General features: G+C 36.7%; 3 protein-coding genes and 1 long non-coding RNA gene across 4 annotated transcripts in view; 1 reads left to right on the top strand and 3 right to left on the bottom strand.

The window, feature by feature from the left end:
- ptp4a3b (protein tyrosine phosphatase 4A3b) overlaps window positions 1-5,431 on the bottom strand; it is a 34,467-nt gene extending 29,036 nt beyond the window's left edge. Inside the window, exon 1 of the mRNA XM_026283947.1 lies at window positions 5,325-5,431. The gene's annotated coding sequence lies outside the window, so the exon portion shown is untranslated. The remainder of the gene's footprint in view (window positions 1-5,324) is intronic.
- A 2,609-nt stretch (window positions 5,432-8,040) lies between these two features.
- ndrg1b (N-myc downstream regulated 1b) lies at window positions 8,041-12,544 on the top strand. The gene is made up of 14 exons (XM_026283937.1): window positions 8,041-8,212; window positions 8,495-8,600; window positions 8,808-8,928; window positions 9,449-9,511; window positions 9,637-9,697; window positions 9,955-10,041; window positions 10,194-10,250; window positions 10,416-10,519; window positions 10,649-10,711; window positions 10,811-10,862; window positions 11,011-11,058; window positions 11,258-11,293; window positions 11,416-11,467; window positions 11,601-12,544. The coding sequence occupies exons 1-14, from the start codon at window positions 8,165-8,167 to the stop codon at window positions 11,801-11,803; spliced, it is 1,101 nt and encodes a 366-aa protein (XP_026139722.1). The 5' UTR covers window positions 8,041-8,164; the 3' UTR covers window positions 11,804-12,544.
- On the bottom strand, window positions 9,824-11,705 carry LOC113116078 (uncharacterized). The gene is made up of 3 exons (XR_003293975.1): window positions 11,585-11,705; window positions 10,154-10,257; window positions 9,824-10,020 (listed from the first exon to the last, which is right to left on the bottom strand). It is a non-coding gene; the product is annotated as an uncharacterized LOC113116078 (long non-coding RNA).
- A 75-nt stretch (window positions 12,545-12,619) lies between the features above and the next one.
- LOC113116076 (WNT1-inducible-signaling pathway protein 1) lies at window positions 12,620-16,434 on the bottom strand. The gene is made up of 5 exons (XM_026283936.1): window positions 16,218-16,434; window positions 14,727-15,003; window positions 13,966-14,223; window positions 13,656-13,849; window positions 12,620-13,542 (listed from the first exon to the last, which is right to left on the bottom strand). The coding sequence occupies exons 1-5, from the start codon at window positions 16,356-16,358 to the stop codon at window positions 13,243-13,245; spliced, it is 1,170 nt and encodes a 389-aa protein (XP_026139721.1). The 5' UTR covers window positions 16,359-16,434; the 3' UTR covers window positions 12,620-13,242.
- Window positions 16,435-20,146: the final 3,712 nt, after the last annotated feature.

Raw genomic sequence — 20,146 nt, 5'->3', positions numbered from 1 at the left:
AACTGTCCAACATGCATGACATGCATGTGTCTGTGTAAACTGCATGAGAAATAAAACTGAAGAGAGAATTCTCAGTCCGCTGGGATATCTATCATGATATTGCATCACCTCAAAATCCCCAAACGCATGATAACTATAGTTTATACTGGAGCTCAGGGGCTTCCCAATTGCCCTGTGGACCACTGTTTGTTTGTTTGTTGAGACAGGGTTGCAAGCCGTGCACTAGATGAATGCAAATGATGCTTGCAGAGATCTATTCCCACAAAAGAAAGATACAGTTGTGCAAAATTCTATGGGATCCCCACAGGAAGCATTTCCCTTCATTGTGTCTCTGTACACTGGACACGAGGAATCCCCTGGGAGTGTTCGGACAGCAGCTTGTGCTCGCTCTCTCTCTATCAGGTTAATCTGCCTCTTATTTTTGACTTCACCACCATGACTCTTTATCTCCCTGTGAGACGCTCACCACCCTTTTTCCCTCAACTACCCCAAGCACATGCAGCCACACACAGTGTCCAGACCTCCAGCATATCACCTAAGGGACAGCGGAAGAATTATGGAGAAATTTAATTAAGAAAGCATTCCTTTCTGAAATTAACCTTTCTGTATGTGTGATATAGACAGATAGAAAGAGTGAAAAGCATATGCTGGGGATGACTAGGGTCAACTATGACTAACTTCGACCACACATCTTAAACACGAAACAGCATTGTTTTAGAGCAAGTTGATCAGAGGAAGATAATCTTATCAATCTGATATTAAATAAACACACCTGCAGTATATGCTGCTAAAATCCACAAGATACGAGGGCCTAAATCCTAGAGCTGCCTAATTAATTGAATTTCTAATTGCGATTACAATTATGGATGCCACAATTATGCAATCATTCAAAGTGGCAATTAATCGTTCAGTCCACTTAATGTTATTTGGGGTGCTTAAGATGCTTTTTTTCTACATTATCTTATCTAATTTTATTTTTAGTAAAACATTATAATACCATTCAGATTTTTTTTTAATTTTTTTTTTAATATAATTTAAAGAAACCAAGCCCATGTATTGTTGACATTTGAGGCTTATTACTATAGAAAAGCCCAAAGTTTTTCAATTAGTGTTTTCATCGTGTTTATTTTCATATAAAAATTTGGTAAGCAGTTGCATCAAACAATGGTATAAACATAATTCAATGTAAATTGTGATAATCATAATTAATAATAGCAATTACAAGTTCAAGGGAATAATCAACAATGATGATGTGTAATGATTTGTGTAATCGTGCAGCCCTACTAAATCCCAAACTATATAAATTTTTTAGGCATAAACTAAGTTATGCATACAATGTGCACAATGCAGATTTCATCATCTGCATACTGTTCTCGTACAGTTGAAAAAGAAACCAATATGACAGTTCAACAACAACTACAAACTACTTGAGACGTAGGGCTGACAATAATTCAATATAAATGTATTGCTCCATCTGAACCAGTGTTACCAAGTCTTGTTTTTCATGCCGGCGGGCTGAAGCAATCCTAATCCAAATAATGTGATACTTAGCCCCTAAAATGCTAATTTTACCAAGGGCACACCACTAAAAAGAATGTGTATTTTATCCCCCAAAGTTTTTTTTTTTTTTTTAATCAGGGAACCACCTCACAATTTGATTGGGCTAGTTTTGATTGGCAGGTTTTGTTGTGAAAACCTTGCAACCATAATCTGAACGCATGTGCTGGAGATGTACTACTAATCACAGGAGCACCTTTACTGACGATGCGCACAAATATCACATTCAATTTTTTTGCACAGACCTAAATTCAGTGTATCGTAAATGGGGGAAAAAAAAGAATTAAATTCTTTAAAACAAACAAAAAAAAATGTACACTTGTAAAGATCTTCTTTCTGAAATAATCTTTTTCCACATCAAAAGTCTGTGACATCTGAACTAATGAGATCAAATGGACCTGCCCCTTTACACCTGATGTAAACATATATTAGTACCAGCATATCGTTTAGCTAGATGACTTTTACACAACATCAGATCTAAAAGACTAAAAAGTGGTTTCAGTGATCTGAATGATTATGATACATGTGATCAATCTATTACACCAGCATGTATGTGGTCAAGTGCGATCTGATTGTGAAGCGAGTCCTAAAAATGTCTTATTCACTCTAAAATAAATGGTTCATATTACAATAATGCACTCAAAGCTTGCGTATACATGTATACACCACCAAACATGACTTTATTGTGCTTTCCGAACCCAAAAGTGACCTTAAATGCCAGTTTAAGAGAACGGGGACAACTGCTCCTCTGGGAATCGCAGCATAACCCTTTATTTGGCAACAGTGTACTTCTGAAACCTCCACTACTTTCTTCCCTTTTTCGCCTCTTTGTGTGGCTGTCAGGCAGCCAGAAACTGCCAGGCACCGGTAGAGTCAGATGAAACCATTTGGATTGACAGGCAGAATTGCAGTGGGAGAGTCCTGCGGCTTATTTCTTCTATGAAACTACTACAATTATGTAGCAGTGAGTAACAGGTTTCTAAGACTCCGGCCCCGCGTGACTTTGTTCTCAGGGAGGAATTCCCAGCAGCAGGCTTCAGTAAATGCATGCCGGGTAAATGTCACATACCCTTGGAGGCCGACTTTCCTCGAATGAAGGAGCTTGCTTTGATTAGACCCACTGCGTTACGGGCTGAATAACATAAGTAACCCTCTAATAAAAAAAAACACAAACTATTGCATCTGTGTTGAAATTGAAAACAGGCAGGGAGGCTGAGGTGGTGCTAAATTAATGGGAAACATAAACAGAAAAAAAGCTAAATCAAAGAAAACATTAACACCCCCACCCCTTTATAATCTCTCCCTTTCTTACAAAGCTTCCAGCTTCGCTCACTTTTTCCTAATAAAAGGGGAGTTACTCACTTGTCGTGGAGGAAGCCACCCTTTGCCCCATGGTGGCAGTTTACGTCATCGGTTAAACTTCAGAATACAGAGCCAAGAGAAACTCTTCCAACATTCCATTACTAACAGCAGGGCGGGTTGGTGACCTGCAGCGTGAAGTGCACCGCAGGTAGGAGGAAACCCATCCCAGCCTAAACTCTTCCTGCCTGACTGATTAGAGGTGGGCTTACTCTCCTGGCCTGCACCTACTGGACATTTCCACTGCAACGGAGTCTGTGGTTGCAAAGATGACGCAATGTATGTTTGCATAGATGAACAGTTAGAGGAAATGGCAGCAAATCAAATGAACTATGCAGGAATGGTAGGCGCACTTACAAGTTCAAAGAAATATGCCATAAGGTTGTTTGACAGTAAAACTACTAGACTCGAAACTGCATTTGTCACACCTGAGTTGACCTTTTCTGAGAATTTCTCACTTCACTAGAAGTGACAGGAACGTCTTTATCTATATCTTTCCAGCACAAGTCTAGAGATTGTGTTTGCAAGCCAATATTAATGTTTAGAGTGTAATTGTACACTGCACAAAAAAAACAAAAATCTTACCTAGGAAGAAAAATGACTTGAAAGTTATAGGTCTAAATCTTGTTTTCTGATTGAATTAAGTTTCTTTTTCTTACTTCGAGCATAAATTGACTCAATTTTGAGACATTTCTCATAAAACAAAACTTAAAGTCATTTTGATTCTCAAGTAAATGTTTCTTGATTTAAGAATGTTTTTGTATTTGTACAGGAAAACAAAATGAAAATACTCATTCAGAAAATGACATTATTATACTTCCTATTTGTCAGTTTCTTGTTTGTTTGTTTTTTTTTATCTGTGGAATATTAAAGAAGATCTTAAAGAAGTGTTTTTGTATATACAGTGGAAGTCAATGGTCACCAAAACTGTTATTCAAAATATACATTTTTATGTTTTGCAGAAGAAAGTCAGTCATGGCAGCTCAAAATGACATGAAGTTTGGGGGTGAACATCCCTTTAAATAGTCCAGTGATACGATAGATAGAATTGCAATGTAAAAAAAAAAAAAAAAAAAAAAAGTAGACCAATACATAGCAATATAGCATGCATAACCGCAAAAACAACAAATGTTATTAAAAATGTTTTAGATGGAGCTTGGCATGTCACAACACAGGACTATTTCATGTCTCAACTACAAAAATCAAACATTTTAAACCCTAAAAGCATGTCAACTGATGCACTCAAATGTATTGTATAAATATCTGCATCTTGTAAATGTTTGTTCAGGGTTTTACAGCACCTTATATTAAACTCATAAACAAACCAAAACACAAAGGCAGCAGAAATGCTCCTTCTGAGCTAAATCCAACAAAACAACAAGAAAGCTGGAACACTTGATCAAATACTCCACACAGATCACATCTCCGCAACGACAGCTTTGTGTTCACTTCTAGCAGAATATACCTGAAACACAGTCACCTACAGCTGTGAAGAAAAACGGAAACATGTGAACTCGGGATTGATAACCTGGCACACGAGAGCTCTTTAATCTGGGAACATCTCTTCCTGAGAAGGCAAATCGCAATTTAAGCAGAACTGAATCATCAGGTCTTTCGAGGGACAGGAACATAACCGCGTTTGTTCAAATAATAGGTGCATCATCAGTAAAGGTTTTTGAGACGGACACGATACCAGACAAAGAGACCACACACAAGCACAAACCGAGCCTGATCACAACTTGTTGCTTTTATTGTGCACAACTTAACTATAAATCAAAATCAACATGGCCACTTTATGATCAAGTAATTGTAAAGCACATCCAAAGTTATGGAGGTTTTATTTTACTTTCTCCATCGTTATGTGATAAAGATGTTTGCTGATATGCGTACAGATGTGCCCAATTCACACAGCGAGTTGAGTTTCAAGCGCGGAACAATAGAGATACAATTATTATCTAGATTCTGTTTAATTATCAAACTAAATATGAACAGAAATGCTTAATATAATCTGTGCTGTGTGAAAGAAATACCTCCACACACACACCATTAGCAGCGCGCTAACGCTAACAGTCACTCAACGCTACGCTTTTGTTCTGAAAACGCCGGTAGCAGACGACCACTTTCCTTGACAAATTAACTTTTCACACTGTATAAAATCCACAGTCACAAGATAATATGTAGGGCACTTACTTATACTGATGACGTATTAATATGTTAGAATTTATTACTATGAAAGCTCCTAACAGTTAAACTAAACAATAATTCGTTCAAGCGCGCGCTCACCGCCGTCAAAAATACAAGTCGCGCGGACACCCAAAGCACACACGTTTTCACAAAGCTGTTAAACATGAGGTTTTATATTAGTAGACGACTTTCTGCTGATTTTGATACTGATTTTTCATACTCACAGATTTGTCAGACTCGCTCCATGTGATTCTGTGAGTGTGTGGGTGGCTGGGTGCGTGTGCGCTGCGCGAGCGAGCGCGGAGATTCCCCCTGCTGCAACCATGGAGACCTAGCGTCACCCAGAGCAACCAAGAGGGAAGGAAGATAATGCGTAAAAATGAGATTAGAATAAAGGTTTCATTTTTTATACGAATACATATTTATTGTTTTGAAATAAAAAATAAATTAGAAACAATAAAAAACGTTTATGTGAGTAAATCTGATAATATGAGAAGAGTTGAAATAAATTCATTTAATATTTGCCCGTTTTTAAAGTTCTAATATTTGAAATGTATATATTGAATTGAGCTTAAATGTAGTAATTAAGTGTAATCATATTCAGAACAGGTTTTAATCTCATGCCGAGCTAATTATTACAATAGGCTGCTAAATCATGAAATACTACTAATATTGCGCCATCTAGCGTGCGATGATGAAAATATGTCAGTGGTGCATCTGAAACTAATCTAATTCATCTATTCACGTAACATTTTGATTACTTTAACCGTGTCATCTACATATATTTTCGCATATGACATATGGAAATATAAATTACATTATTTCTTACATGCCCTAAAAGAACAGTATCCAGGTGTCCTGCAAAATGATAATGTATAATGAGATTTAACTTTTAATTAAATTTAACTTCTTTAGCATGGCATCATATTCATAATCTTTAAATATAAGTTATGAGGTCATTAAAATTATTTTACATAGTCCTTTATAGGTTAAGTACTCTGTCTGGTTCAGAATTTATGCAGGTCATTGCCAATTAAAAGATGAGGCTCACATATGTCCAGCAACAGATGGATAGTCCACGTCAGTTGTGACCTTTGGAGGAAATAGTAGGCTATTGTTTGAGTTAAATTATTAAAATAGGTTAAACAGTTTTTAAATAACCCCCAAATATCTTTTATTACTTACACTGGCTCTTCAGATTTTCCATTAAATCTCAATTAAAACAGGTTAAATAATTGAGTTGAGAGGATACTGGCAAACAATTAATGGGACATTAATAATATAAAACAAGACTGCAATTTCATATAATGTGATTGTTGAAAAAGCTTTATGCAGGCGATGCCTGACCCTTTCTGCATCATGGATATGGATAATGAATTTGTTATTTATTTTAATTTGGTCACTTTTAATATTTAGGTTGGGTATTGTATGTTTTTTTTTTCATTCTTTATTGCATGTAACTATATGGATTTTTGCAAAAATATGTAAAGTGTAATTGCATTACTGATTTTATTTTGTGAAGATTTTAATCTTTCTTTATTAGCCCAATTAAATTTTAAATCAGATGTAGCAATTACAAGTATAAGACAGACATTTGGGTTTTCCCGAGCATGTATAGCTGTCTCATGGTAGACGGCCTGACACTATGCCACTTCAGTGATAAGGATCACACACAGCTCACATAAACCCTTCAATAATAGACATGCATTGCCTGTCTCTGACAGCACTTAGATCACATCACAAAATGCACAAAAAAGTCTATCAGTTAAAATTATAAAAATGTCAACACATTGGCCAGCATTTAAAAGTTAGTGATCTAAGACCTTTTAATATCTTCTTATGTTCAACAAGGCTGCAATTATTTGATCACTGTAGAACATAATTTAAATTTAAATATGTTCTATTTTGTTATAATATTTTGTAAATATAATCTATTTTTGTGATGGCAAAAACTCAGCAGTCATTACTCGGGGCCTTATGTCACATGAACCTTCAGAATTAATTTGGTGCTTACATTTTTATTTTTATTATTATCAGTGTGGAAAAAATAGAAATGTATTTGAAATATAAAATATTTAGAACAATGATGATGTCTTTACTATCACTTTATATCAACTTTTAATACATCTTTGCGGAATAAAAGTATTAACTTCTTTAAAAAATATCCCAAACATTTATATAAATACATATCTATATAATATGCTGAATCATACAGTAGCTATCAGTTCTGAATCACAAAGAGGATTGAACAAACAGCTTGTTCATTCATGTTGATCCTCCAAGAAGATTTCAGTACTGTTTTCCAGGCCACAGCTGTGTACTCGACAGGGACACTTGTAGAGTGTCAATGACGTCTTGACCGCAGACATGCCATCTGCCCTGAACTGCCTTACGCCTGCACAAACACGTAGCAGCACATTGTCCCTGTGCTAAATGAGCTTAACGCTCTTACTCTGATGATGGACACTGTAAACAGAGTACTTCATATCAATCACTGTGAGGTCAAGGTTCTTAAATGCATGACTACACAGAGTGCTATGTGCCTGATGTTTGTTCTGATCTTTTGAGGTTTGTGCTTTTTGGAGTCATAAAACATTCACATTACATTATTGTTAAAGACTAACTCCTTTATTTTTACATTGAAAGCCATTTGACATACCAAATATCTTGTGTTCCATAAAAAAGATATAAAGTCACTATAGTGTTTATATATAGTGGCAATTGCTGTGCAACTCCCAAGATCCCATGTGTTTCATTCATAAAATGTTTACGTACTAGGGGAACACCACAGAGGTGGCTGATGCCAGTGTTCAGCTTAACTTACTGATCCAATTTGTGATCTCTCCATCCTTTAAGAATTAGGCTCCTTCTGGCCACTATGCAAGGCATGCTGGGAATAACATGTTTACGCCACTGTAAACAAGGGGATATAAAACCCAGACCTCACTGCATTCTGCACAACTTGGAGCTTGAGGCAGCAGCAAACCAGGATCTACTCTTTTCAAATACACACAATTATTTTTTACAACTGCCTATCCATCAGCCTTCAACAGCATCTGTAACCATGGTACTGGAGGACTCTGAGTGCAGCGTCTTTGAGCTTGACATCACTGTGAGTAGTGCTTCTGTGTTTTTGTCAGAAATAAGTAGGCTATTTTTAACTATAAGGTGGTGCACAACATAAACAAAAATACTTTTTGGGTGAACTGAGGGAAAAGGTACAATAAATATGTTAACCTTTAATCTGTCAAAACTATTTGGACCCATATGTTCCAATGCATTCTTTTTGCAGCCATTGAAAATAATCATCTTTAAGATGAATGAGTATGCGCAGAGGCATTGTAAAAAAGGTTTTTAATATGTTACAAAACTAACCATAACATTGCATTTGTAGGAGGAGGATGTGGAGACTGCTTTTGGTCTGGTGCACTGCACCATGATGGGTATTCCGAAAGGTAACCGGCCTACCATCCTGACCTTTCATGACATCGGATTGAACCGTAAGAACCACCTCTGTACCTTCTTATTCCCCTCTGCTGTAAGACTTTACCATAAACAGTTCAATGCCTCTGCAAATGCCAGTCCAAGTTCCAATGCTCTTAAAACAAGTCCTATATATATAACATCTCATTTGTATTCTGTCTCAACGGACTGAATCATTTGTGAATACTTATCTTAGTAGCACAGCTGTGTTCTTTGTTCTGCAGATAAGAGCTGTTTCGAGTCTCTCTTTAATCACAAAGACATGCATGAGATCATGCAACACTTTGCTGTGTGCCATGTTGATGCCCCAGGACAGCAGGAGGGTGCCAGCACACTCTCCTCTGAGTAAGTGAGGGTCATTATGCCACCAGATTACGGTTCCAGTTCTATCAAAGCATCTGAAGGCATATGATTAACTAAAATCTTAAGAGCTATGTCTTAGAATTAAAAATGAATGACTTCCGTCTCATTCTGTCGACAAAGACAAAAAAAAAAAAAAAACATTCCCCAGCCTCTAAGACAGGAAATGCGTTTAAAGTCTGCTCAATCGGAGCAGATCTGCTCTAGGAAATATAATGCAGACAGCTTTAATCAGCACCCTATGGCACCAGACTGACAGAATGTAGGTCAGCGTGTCACTTGTAGGGTTTGAAGGGTGCAGAGCATGTTTATGATCTGCCATCTGCTACATGCAACGTAACGGACATCCATTGCCCATAATCCAACTTTCCAGAGCAGCATCCAGACAGATTATGACTTCACTAATGCCTGGAAGGCCATCAGCCAAACCTAATTAACCTGTCATAGTATTTGACTTCCATATTGTTCCACAAGATTGAGGCTATTATTATTGTTAATATTGTAGGTATACCTATCCTTCTATGGACCAGCTCTCAGAAACCCTCCCTATGGTCCTACAGCATTTTGGGTAAGTCTTAAAACTAGTATTAAACCAGTTAAGATGTTTAACTCATATTTTTGAAGGTTGTATTATTATCTTACCAGTGGTCTTGATTCAAACCTACCTGAAAGCTTGCTCTTTTTTCCTCATAGTCTGAAGAGTGTGATTGGAATGGCGGTTGGAGCCGGAGCCAACATCCTAACACGCTTTGCAGTGCGTTTTATACACTTTTCCTCTCAGATGCATTTTGAATAGCTTTAAATAGCTTGGATTGCAGTTTTGCAACTCTTACTACAAAGCAGTGCTATCCTGCTCATTAATATTGCAGGCTTGCTTGTTAATACACAGGGATGTTTCCTTTACACAAATCACATTCAAGTACTGCATTTTAAATAATGACATCTTTTAATCTTTTTATTATTGCATTAATATTTGTTTTCATTCTTTCTTTTTGCATGTGTGTTTTAAAGCTAAAACATCCAGACATGGTTGAAGGTCTTGTTCTGATTAATTTGAATGCACATGCAGAGGGTTTCCTGGAGAGGGCAGCACAAAAGGTACAAAAACTGATTTATTTATTTCTGCTAGACCTGCATTCTTATGAGAATAATTTGTAAAAAAAAAAAATTGCATTATTAAACTAATTTGAATGTGCAAAGCGATACATACCATTACACAAATCCTCACTGAAGCGTTACATTCTTGGCAGATCACAAGCTGGACTCATGCTCTCCCTGATACAGTCATTTCACACCTGTTTGGAAAGGTGAGAACTGAGGGAGTCTATGATTAGTTTGACTGATTATTAATGAAACAAAATGAATTTAGTATTAATATGTTAGGATTTGAAACTATATAATCTGCAAATTATTTCTCAATATTAATTTTGACTGTTTTGTCACTTCAGTCTTAACATTTACTAATGTTGTAGGAGGAGATACAGAACAATCATGAACTGATCTCAACCTTCCGTCATCTCATTACAAACAACATTAACCAGTCCAACCTGCAGCAGTTTGTTAAATCCTACAAAAGGTATCACTGATGTAATCTGTGTCTGTAATCGCTCAGGTCCTGAGTTTAATATTTTAAATGAACCTATAAGACCTGTATATTCTATATACTGCAATGAGTTTCTGAAAGCCTCTTTCCATCATTTCTCAGCCGAAGGAATCTGGAGATCGAGAGACCAGTACAAGGTGAAAACGTAAATGTAAGAATGCTCCAGTAAGTTCCACCTAATGATAGCACACATATGAGATTTTGACTAGTGCCTTAAAACTTAAAATTGTGCTTCAGTGACTAAATTGTTTGTCATCATGACAGGTGTCCAGCTTTGCTGATAGTGGGTGATAGCTCTCCAGCTGTGGAAGCTGTGGTGAGAATTATTATTTTGTTATTTTCTTAAATATGTTAGAGAAAGTAAATGCTACTCAACAGTGATTGGTTGCAACAATTTTCCAGTTATTGACTGTAAAGCATACAAAACATGAATATAATTATTATATAAATATTTTACCTCACAGGTTGACAGCAACTCCAGAATGAACCCAACAACAACCACATTTCTCAAGGTCAGTGACCTTACCCTCCTTTGCATTGACTCCAACACACAATTACATTTACATTTCAAATACTACTAGAAGCTAATTTTAAATCCCAACATTTAATTGTAATCTGATTTGATCTAATTTGACTATAATAATATAACTGATATCAGACAGATATTTCAGCGCATCCCAGTTTATAAATTATATTTAAACTTTTTTCTAGATGGCTGACTGTGGCGGCCTGCCTCAGGTTGATCAGGTAGATATAATTTGCATTTACAGATTCACATTCAAATGTAAATCATTTTTATTCTAGATCATATATTTGATTTTATAGCCATAATGAGTATATTTACACTACATGTTCATGTTCTCTCACAGCCTGGCAAGCTTATAGAAGCTTTCAAATATTTTATCCAGGGCATGGGCTACAGTAAGCACACATTGTTTTAACAATACTGACCTACTATCCATAAAATAACAATAAATAATAGTCATTTTACATTTTATATGAGAGAAACCCGTGGTCATTCCCTTTCTTATTACTTACTCTTTCTTCCCCACAGTGCCCTCTGCCAGTATGACCCGTCTTGCTCGGTCTCGTACGGCCAGTAACTCATCTCTGGAGCGGGAGCGAAACCGTAACCGCGGCGGTACAAACACGGATGAGCAGCGTGGACGCTCCCACACCGACGTCTCCATGGAGAGCACCCCTGGCGCGGAGCACAACTCCTCAGGCCCAACACATTCCGTCGAGCTGTCCTGCTGAGCGCCTCGTGAAAATAACACCACCGTGCGAATCAGAATGGAACTCAGCAGGCGGTTTGATATTGGACCTGAAATCACTGAATTTGAACCTGAAAGCTGATGCTCCTGTGATTAGATAATGTTTAATGTATCACTGGTATTTTTCACAAGATGGCGCTCACAGCAAACAAATGTTCCACGTACTTAATATATTGACTTAGCATTAGTTTAAAATATCTGAACCAGTGGTTTAATTTGACGTTTTATTACTTACAATGAACAATATGTGATCTTTTACAATTAAAATTGTATATAATTATGTTAAGAAGGTTCTATGATGTTTACAGCTTGGCTGTGAGAATGTATAAAATATATATAATTGTGTGTGTATCTTAAAATGCGGAGTATGTGCGTGATTTGTTTGGAGAGTTCTCTGATCGGGATGAATGTTTGGGGGATTTGTTTATACATGATTTCTGTACTTTTAATTCCTAACAGTAGTGTTAAATTTTGATCTGAGAGTATTTCTTAGTCTGACAATATAGTCTACAACTTCTGACATATCTAGTTGTTGTGGTTCTTACAGTTCCATCTTATTTTTCATTAATTAACAAGGAAGGAATGTTGGTTAAATCACTTTATATTTAACTACTGTATTCCTAAAATAAAAATAAATATATATTCAGTCAGCCTCACGGCTGTATAATGTCTAACACTGAAAAATTAAAAATACATAAAATGTAACTTTGTATTATTAATCCCATTAATGGATTCCCAACTATACCATTACAGAAATAAATACTCAACAGAGACAAATAAATACAAGCTAAGGCATAAAAATAAGCAAACGTCTTTTATTAAAAAAGATACATTTCTGCATATTTCCAGAATTAAATATGAACTGTAACAACTTGGCAAAATGAAAGCGTGAACATCAAGGAGATCACTGTCAATTCTATTATATGTTTTTTCAGAATATGTTACATAACGAAGATACAAACTCATCCTTTAACACCATTTTAACTAATATATATTTTCAAAAACTGATGATGTGCATTCCTTTAAGGAGAATTCCTTTTTTCGTTGAAAGCTGTATTTTTTTTTTTTTAAATTGCAAAATATTACAACTTTTTTTGAACTTCACAGATTTGGAACACGAAGTCAACATCTTAAATGTAACATTTTCTTAATTTCATATTCATTCATCCATCCTTATGAAAATATTAAGTCCATAAAGTCCTTCAGTTTGAACTATAATTGTACACTACACGAACCATCTCTATGAGTAGCTGTGCTGATGTTTATTCACAAATCATTCGAATTCGATCAAAATTTCTCATCAACAGTGATTTATGTGCACTCCAGCATCCCTGTTACTGTCGAGTGTAATGCACAGACTACAAATGTGAGCCTAAGGAGGATGCCATAAAAAGAGATTGTATCTGGCACTCAGTGAATGAGTTAGTTAACAATCTCATTGACCTCATAGTATTGCTCGAGATCTGCAAAGATATCGTTTGGATTCCTGCAGGAGAGGTTGCAGAAGCAGGCGTTGATCCACATGTATTTCCAATAAAAAACGGACCCATTTGGACACACAAACTCCACCTCGATGGTCTTAGACTTGTATGGGATGCAGCAGCGCTCATCGGTACAGACTCCACAGTACTTGGGCCAATACGCCCTCGTACTGACACACCCCGAGATGGTGAAGTTCTGAAACTCAGGCTCACGGTAGATGTTCAGGCATTTCTTTCCCGGCTGAGTAACAGATATGACAATCAGTGCATCCGTCCATGACAATGACATGATAATTCATCAATCCATCCATGCAAATGAAATACAAATAAACCAAGGTAGGAACGAATTCTTACTCTAAAGTGCTTGGTGATGTCCACCTCACAAGGTCGGAGGTTACACAGTCGAGACTCTTTCTCCATCATACAGCCAGCATTGTCATTAGAGATGCGCTGTGATACCCCCCGCCCACAGGTCTTTGAGCAGGGACTCCATGGGGTAGTCTGGGTAATGCAGTTTTTATGCCAAATATCATTAGAGGTGAGGGACACTGAAAAAGACATAAAGAAAGATGATTAGGAGCTTAAACAATGGAAGTTCACCAGAACATGCTATAGACCTCTGATGGACATTTATCACCACAAAAAGCAATAACAGAATACTCACCCTCCTCAGGAGCATGTCTGGGGTTGGTCTTGCGTGGTTTACGGGACTCTTCACAGATCCATGTTTCGCAACACTGGCCTGGGATCTTGACTCGCTTGGGCGACTGACACCAGACCCGGGGCGGCAGGGACTCGGTGCAGAGCGACACACATCCAATTGCCCCATTCACACACATACAACGGTACTTACAATTGGGCTGGAAGCTTTGGCCATTACGGTAAATCACACCGTTGTACTCACAGCCTGTTCCCATAACATCTGTAACAGAGAGGTCTGGATATTTGTACTTACAACTAAAAGGTTCTGTGACAGGTTTGTGTCTGAGTACCAATATATGTCCATAACAGTGCCTTATTTGTATAGTTATTGTACATATTGTAGACCTTGTATATTCTGTACTAACTGCTTATTGCACTTCTGGTTAGATGCTTACTGCATTTAATTGCCTTGTACCTTACATGTGCAATTACAATAAAGTTGAATCTAATCTAATCTAATCAATTTGACACAGAATTAAAAAAAGAAAAATATATTGCATGCCTGTTGGAACAAAACACTATTGTAGTAGTGTAAGTAGTATAGACCTATACACACAATGCATAATTGTCATTTTCTCTAGTGACTTATATGCATTAATTAATATGAATTAATATGAATACTATTCAAGTTGTATTATTGTATTATATTAGGAAAATCAACTGCAAAATAAATGTTTCTTTATACAGTATTTTAAGTATAAAGGAATACGTAAGGTCACTTACATGCACACACTCCTTTTTCGTACCTCGGCTTGTCAGCACTGTAGTCACAGTAAAGCCCTTTATGATAGTCACAGGTATCTCTTTCATTACAGGTCTCTCCCACCTGCTTGGCACAGGTCTTGCAGCAGTCACATCCATCTGTCAACAAGCTGACCCCATGTGGGCAAACAGGGGCACTCTTGGGACACTTACATGGCCATTTGCAGTACCGAGTTCTATTATAAGGGTCTAAATCTGTGGTCACAAGAGGAGAGTCTGTGGAGTTGTGGGAACTGGCCTGTGTGGGAGAAAAGAGAGGAACATGAAGAAGACATGCCAACTTCAGCCACTTTGGGGCAACAGAGAGTTTGCTTTGAAATTGCATTGAAATTGTGCCCTTCAAATAGGCTCCCAAGAACTTTGCAGAGGATGCTTCAGATTAGTTTCGAATGATCAGCACAGGATCACTTTTACACTGTGACAGAATTAGGTTACCGTTTTCCAAAACTGAAGGCTAATTTGAATAGATATACCAACAGAGTGAAATGCAACATTACTGTGACACAATATTCAGATTTTTATAAAGCTAACATTGCCTGTGGTATCGTATTGCCTACAACAGCTTGTTTTGGGCTTTAGAGTCTCATTCGATTTCTCCCGTCAGACCGGGTTTCTCTCTTCTACAGTGGATGAAACATTTATAAATAAAAAAAAAAAAAAAAAAAAAAAAAAAAAAAAACCTGGAGTGACCTACAGCGGATTGCAGAAGAGGATAAGTTGCTCTATGCAGATCCGCTCCACTCATATATGTAGTTCCAGTCCGGAGTTTCAGTCTGTTAATCGCTTCATTCTGATAAGCAACGCTTGATGCTTTATTTTCGTTGGCGGAGAATAAATTCTCAAATTTACTGATTTTTTCTATGTAAGGCGGCATATTCTATTATTAATATTAATAAATGTACACTTGATATTCTGATAATAACAGCACTTTTGCTAGTGTGATGAATGTAACCAAATGTGGTAAAATAAGATAAAACACATAATAATAAAAATATAATTCCAAACATACAATCGTGTTTTATTGGACATTTTGTATTAAAATATATACTGATCGCTTCTTAAACTTTTCCAAACTGAAAAATGGCTCCAATGTATTACTCCTGGCACATAATGCAACAAAAGACAGGTTGTTCATTTGTTTTATTGACATCATGATTCATGAACAATCAAACCGTCACTTTCAGTTTTGAAAACATTATCGAACTTCTTTTTAAGAATGTGTGGGTTGTAATGAATTTGCACCTATGGCACGCATAGGACAGCTCGCAGTTTTTGCTCTTTCCAAAAATAGCACTTTGATAAACAACGTCACCACTTCAACTGGACTGAAGGGCAGTTTACAAAAATATTCTTGTCATTCTCAACTGTGAAAAACCTGTAGTTCCGCGAATTTTTTTTTTTTTTTTTTTTTACTCAAATACTGCACTGGATCAACAATATGGTAAGACCCACCTGGTGCAAACTGGTTGTCAAAAGAATCCACGACAGGAGTCTCCACATTACTGTATTCCTGAGAGAAATGCATTGAAACAAGAAATGTTGTTTGCTACAGGTAGAATCCACAAGCGTTCCCTCGTGGCATCCACAGAGCATTCAGTGACACGCGCGGAGGCGTCGGGCAGTGTTACTGGAGTCTTGCGTTACGTCAGTCTGTCAGATTTAGAGGGAGTCTGCTGGAAGCTTTCTTTCAGTTCACTCCAGTCCAGTCTTCAGGGGCGGAGGAATTAAAATAAAGCATCTGAATTATTTAGAAAGCGAAAATGTCCAGCTGTTTGTATCATCAAATCACTAACATATACAGAGGATAAATGTTTAGATTTCTAATGTCTTAATTATGTCTTGGTAGTGGCATAATTATTGCATTTGCATGGCATTTAATCTCAGCCAGCCATTCATTCAGAAACTTCACTTACTGTTCAGAGGAAAAATGTAATTGGTGCATTTTTTATACATCTCAAAGTGTTCATTTAGACCTGACATTTAATTTTGCTTTGATTTTGGTTTAATTTAGTGGCATGAAAAAACAAAACTACACAAATGTGCAGAGCTGAAACCCAATTATGCTTTTGAGGTCCTCTTCTTCTAGTGCACACAAAATCAGTCCAGAGAAATATGTTATTTTCACAAAAACAACATAAACCAAACAATTAAAATTTAAAGAGCTCGTGGAATGAGGTTTGCAGTCAATGTAATTTGTTTTCTTTGAGTGAGGTATTCAATCTGTTTTTGACTCATTTAAGTCAAAGAATCCGATGACAGATTTTTATTAATGTCAGTGATGTATTAATGTTTTCTAACCAGAATATTGATATAAAGAGGAGAGGCAATCATTATTAAAATTTATAGTTCATGTATTACTCACATTGCTCTAACTGCTTCACATTTGGACACAAATCATTCCAGAGATCAGCAAGAATTAAAGATAAGAACAACTGGACAAGGACTTGTAGAGAAAATGAAAGTAAAGCTAAATAACATTGGTACATAATTACATTTTAGAAAAGCACACAAACAACATTTTGCAAGGTTTGTGTGATGTGTTCATAATTTGCCAAAACCTTGAAGTATGTGCTGGGTTGTTGTTGAGGTTTCTTCTGTTTACCAATTGAAGCCGACAACTGGGCAGCCTGCCACTGATGCTCTAAACAGAAGAACAGTAAATTCTAAAATAATCTCCTACACCACAGACAAAAAAAAAACCTTCATATTTCAGCCCTGAATGTGCAAATTGTTTTCATAGTTCATGTGGAAGTGATTTCAGATGGTCTCAAAATATCACATTGAGAAAATGCTCTGACCTTGACTTTGTTCATATGCATGAATGTAATCAAAAGTGTCCAGACAGCTGGGACAGTAGAGTCTAGACAAAGAGGAAAGGCTAGTTATAATCTCCAGGAATAAAGTGATAATTAGCATCTCAGAATAACCCTCAGTCAGTGGCACACAAGTCTTTTTCAGCTTCTGGAAACTTGGAGACAGGATTACTCATATGTCCTCCTGGCACTTTGGTCAGTCCCGTTCCATGTGACTGTATGATGTCTTCATTTTAATATGAAAATCACCTCAGTAATTATTAAGATATTTCAATCCTCTACTAAAGATAGTTTAAGCACTCAAAAAAATTGTTTTCAATTCAGTTTATTGCTTAAATTCTACTATGAATGTTTAGAATCATATTGATTTACATCAACATAAATAGCACAGTAATAGAGTGCTAAGATGGAACTGGTTTTAAAACAAGCAATTACAAGAAAATGGGAACATTTTGAGACTAATTGTAAGCATCTTTCTCAGATTTAGGTTTGATTGGAGTCAGAGAGAAGTTGGCGTCTGGGATGGACATTGGCTCTTGGGTTGAACTGTGAATACCTCCAGAATCTACCACTGACGTCTAAAGTCAGGTCTGCAAGTATTACCAAGTGCACAGGATTTGACTGGTGAAAACCCCTCTTTTATCTTCCAATCTCTAAAATCAACAACCAGGAGATAATGTAAGATACCGCAAGAGGCAGGATGGGGTTGCCGTAAAAAGCAGAGGAGAGATGAATAGAGCTTTGCAAAATCAATAAAGTTATTTTGAAATGAGGTTTAATTTTTTTAAAGGGATAGTTCACAAAAAAAAAAACTTCAATGAAAGTTCAAGTACCACAAAAGGATCGCATGATGCCATTTAAATTTTTCATTTCTATTTGGAGTGTTAGAAGCTCTTGATACACGAAGAAGATCTGTAAAGTTGCAAAGACTAAAGTCTCAAATCCAAAGAGATATTCTTTATCAAGTTAAGACTCCGCCCCCCTAAAACGGCTCATTCAAACACGCCCCCACTTGTCTATGTCACTATGTGGCAATATTTCCATAATGCCTCTCAAATGTTCATGCAAAGAAAGAAGGCATGGTTTCAGTAACTGCAGTTAGTGTTGAAGCAGCCATGTCAAGGAGATGCTGATTGTATCTAGCACTTTATTTGGCCTTCAAACAGCAGATGCATTTAGGAATCTTTAAGATTACTTACAACAGAACAGCATTTTATGGACAACCATTTTGTGAACCTGGGAGAGGAGGTAATTCTGACTATGCTACTGTAAGTATGTTTTGTTATTAGTTTAAGCATTTGCTATTGAATGTTCAAATGTAGAGTTGTTTTGCGCATACCGTGTGTGTGTGTGTGTGAGAGAGAGAGAGAGAGAGAGAGAGAGAGAGGATCACACAGTGAAGTCAGCTGTCTTAACCGTCCATGGCTTGTGTACTGCAACACATACGAGCTTCATCACTGTGTCTGCCATGCATCTCTGTTCCCCTTTCCAGGCTTGAACTGATGGTGATACATGTGAACAGTAGTAGAATGCCCAGAATTCAGCCATGTCCACAGCTAAACAGATGATGAAGAGGTCTCTGTAGAAGTAATTGGCCATTATTTGGATGCATGAATGGCAAGGTGCAGGTGGCTACATCTGCATTTTAATATCGACACAGAAGTTCTATCACATTATGGTTCATTTTAACATGTTTCCTTTTTGTGGATTTCTGTGGTTTCCATTTTCAGGTACAACAGGATTGCACATTCATGCATAATAACTATTATAACTTATAACCACTATTTCATTAAATTATATAATATTAACAAACCAAGCAAGTTTAACTAAAATCTACTTTTTACCCATTTTACTGATATCCACCACAACACTATAGGTGGTAAATAAAGCAACTTGATAAACCAAAGTTCAAAGCAAATAATTTGTCCATAACTTGTATATAGATGGTGCATATGGTCTTTAAAAAATGCCATCAGGTAACATACATTACACTAAAATAATGCAATAAACATTCACTAAAGGACAGAACACTATTCACTCAAGGACAATAACAACGATAATTTTCTTATAAATAAAAATCTTGTAAATAAAAATGTGTTATTTTTGACAGAGTACAGTAAATGTGCCACAGTGTTGAAAAAAGAAAATGAAATGAAGGTGAAAAGAGGATCAGGAAATTGTGCCAGACTTAAACTTGGCTGTATTAGGTTCTATATGTTCTTTGGTCTCTTCCCTGTTTGTGTTGCTGTGCAGCTGTGTGTGCCGCAGGTCACTGGGGTGTGTTGGTCAGGTTTGGTCTGTACTATATCTGACACTAGTGATTATGTGGGCAGCCAGCTTGTTCTCCTCCTGAACTGCTTTCACAGCTACAGACAATTCAGAGAAAGAAGCAGGAATTTCAGGACAGAAGTCCAAATTAAAATGTTAAATTGACTTAAAAAAAAAATAGCTAAAAGTATTGTGCACAAATTAACAAATATTACACTGAATACTACAGCCACTTGCATATTTAAAACAAGGGTCATTGTAGAAATTACTATTATTAACATTACTGTAGCAGAAATTGAA

The sequence above is a fragment of the Carassius auratus genome, chromosome 16, assembly GCF_003368295.1.
Source record: "Carassius auratus strain Wakin chromosome 16, ASM336829v1, whole genome shotgun sequence".
Lineage (NCBI taxonomy): Eukaryota > Metazoa > Chordata > Actinopteri > Cypriniformes > Cyprinidae > Carassius > Carassius auratus.
Note: the sequence above shows the minus strand (reverse complement) of the source record. Positions and strands in the feature narration are given on the sequence as shown.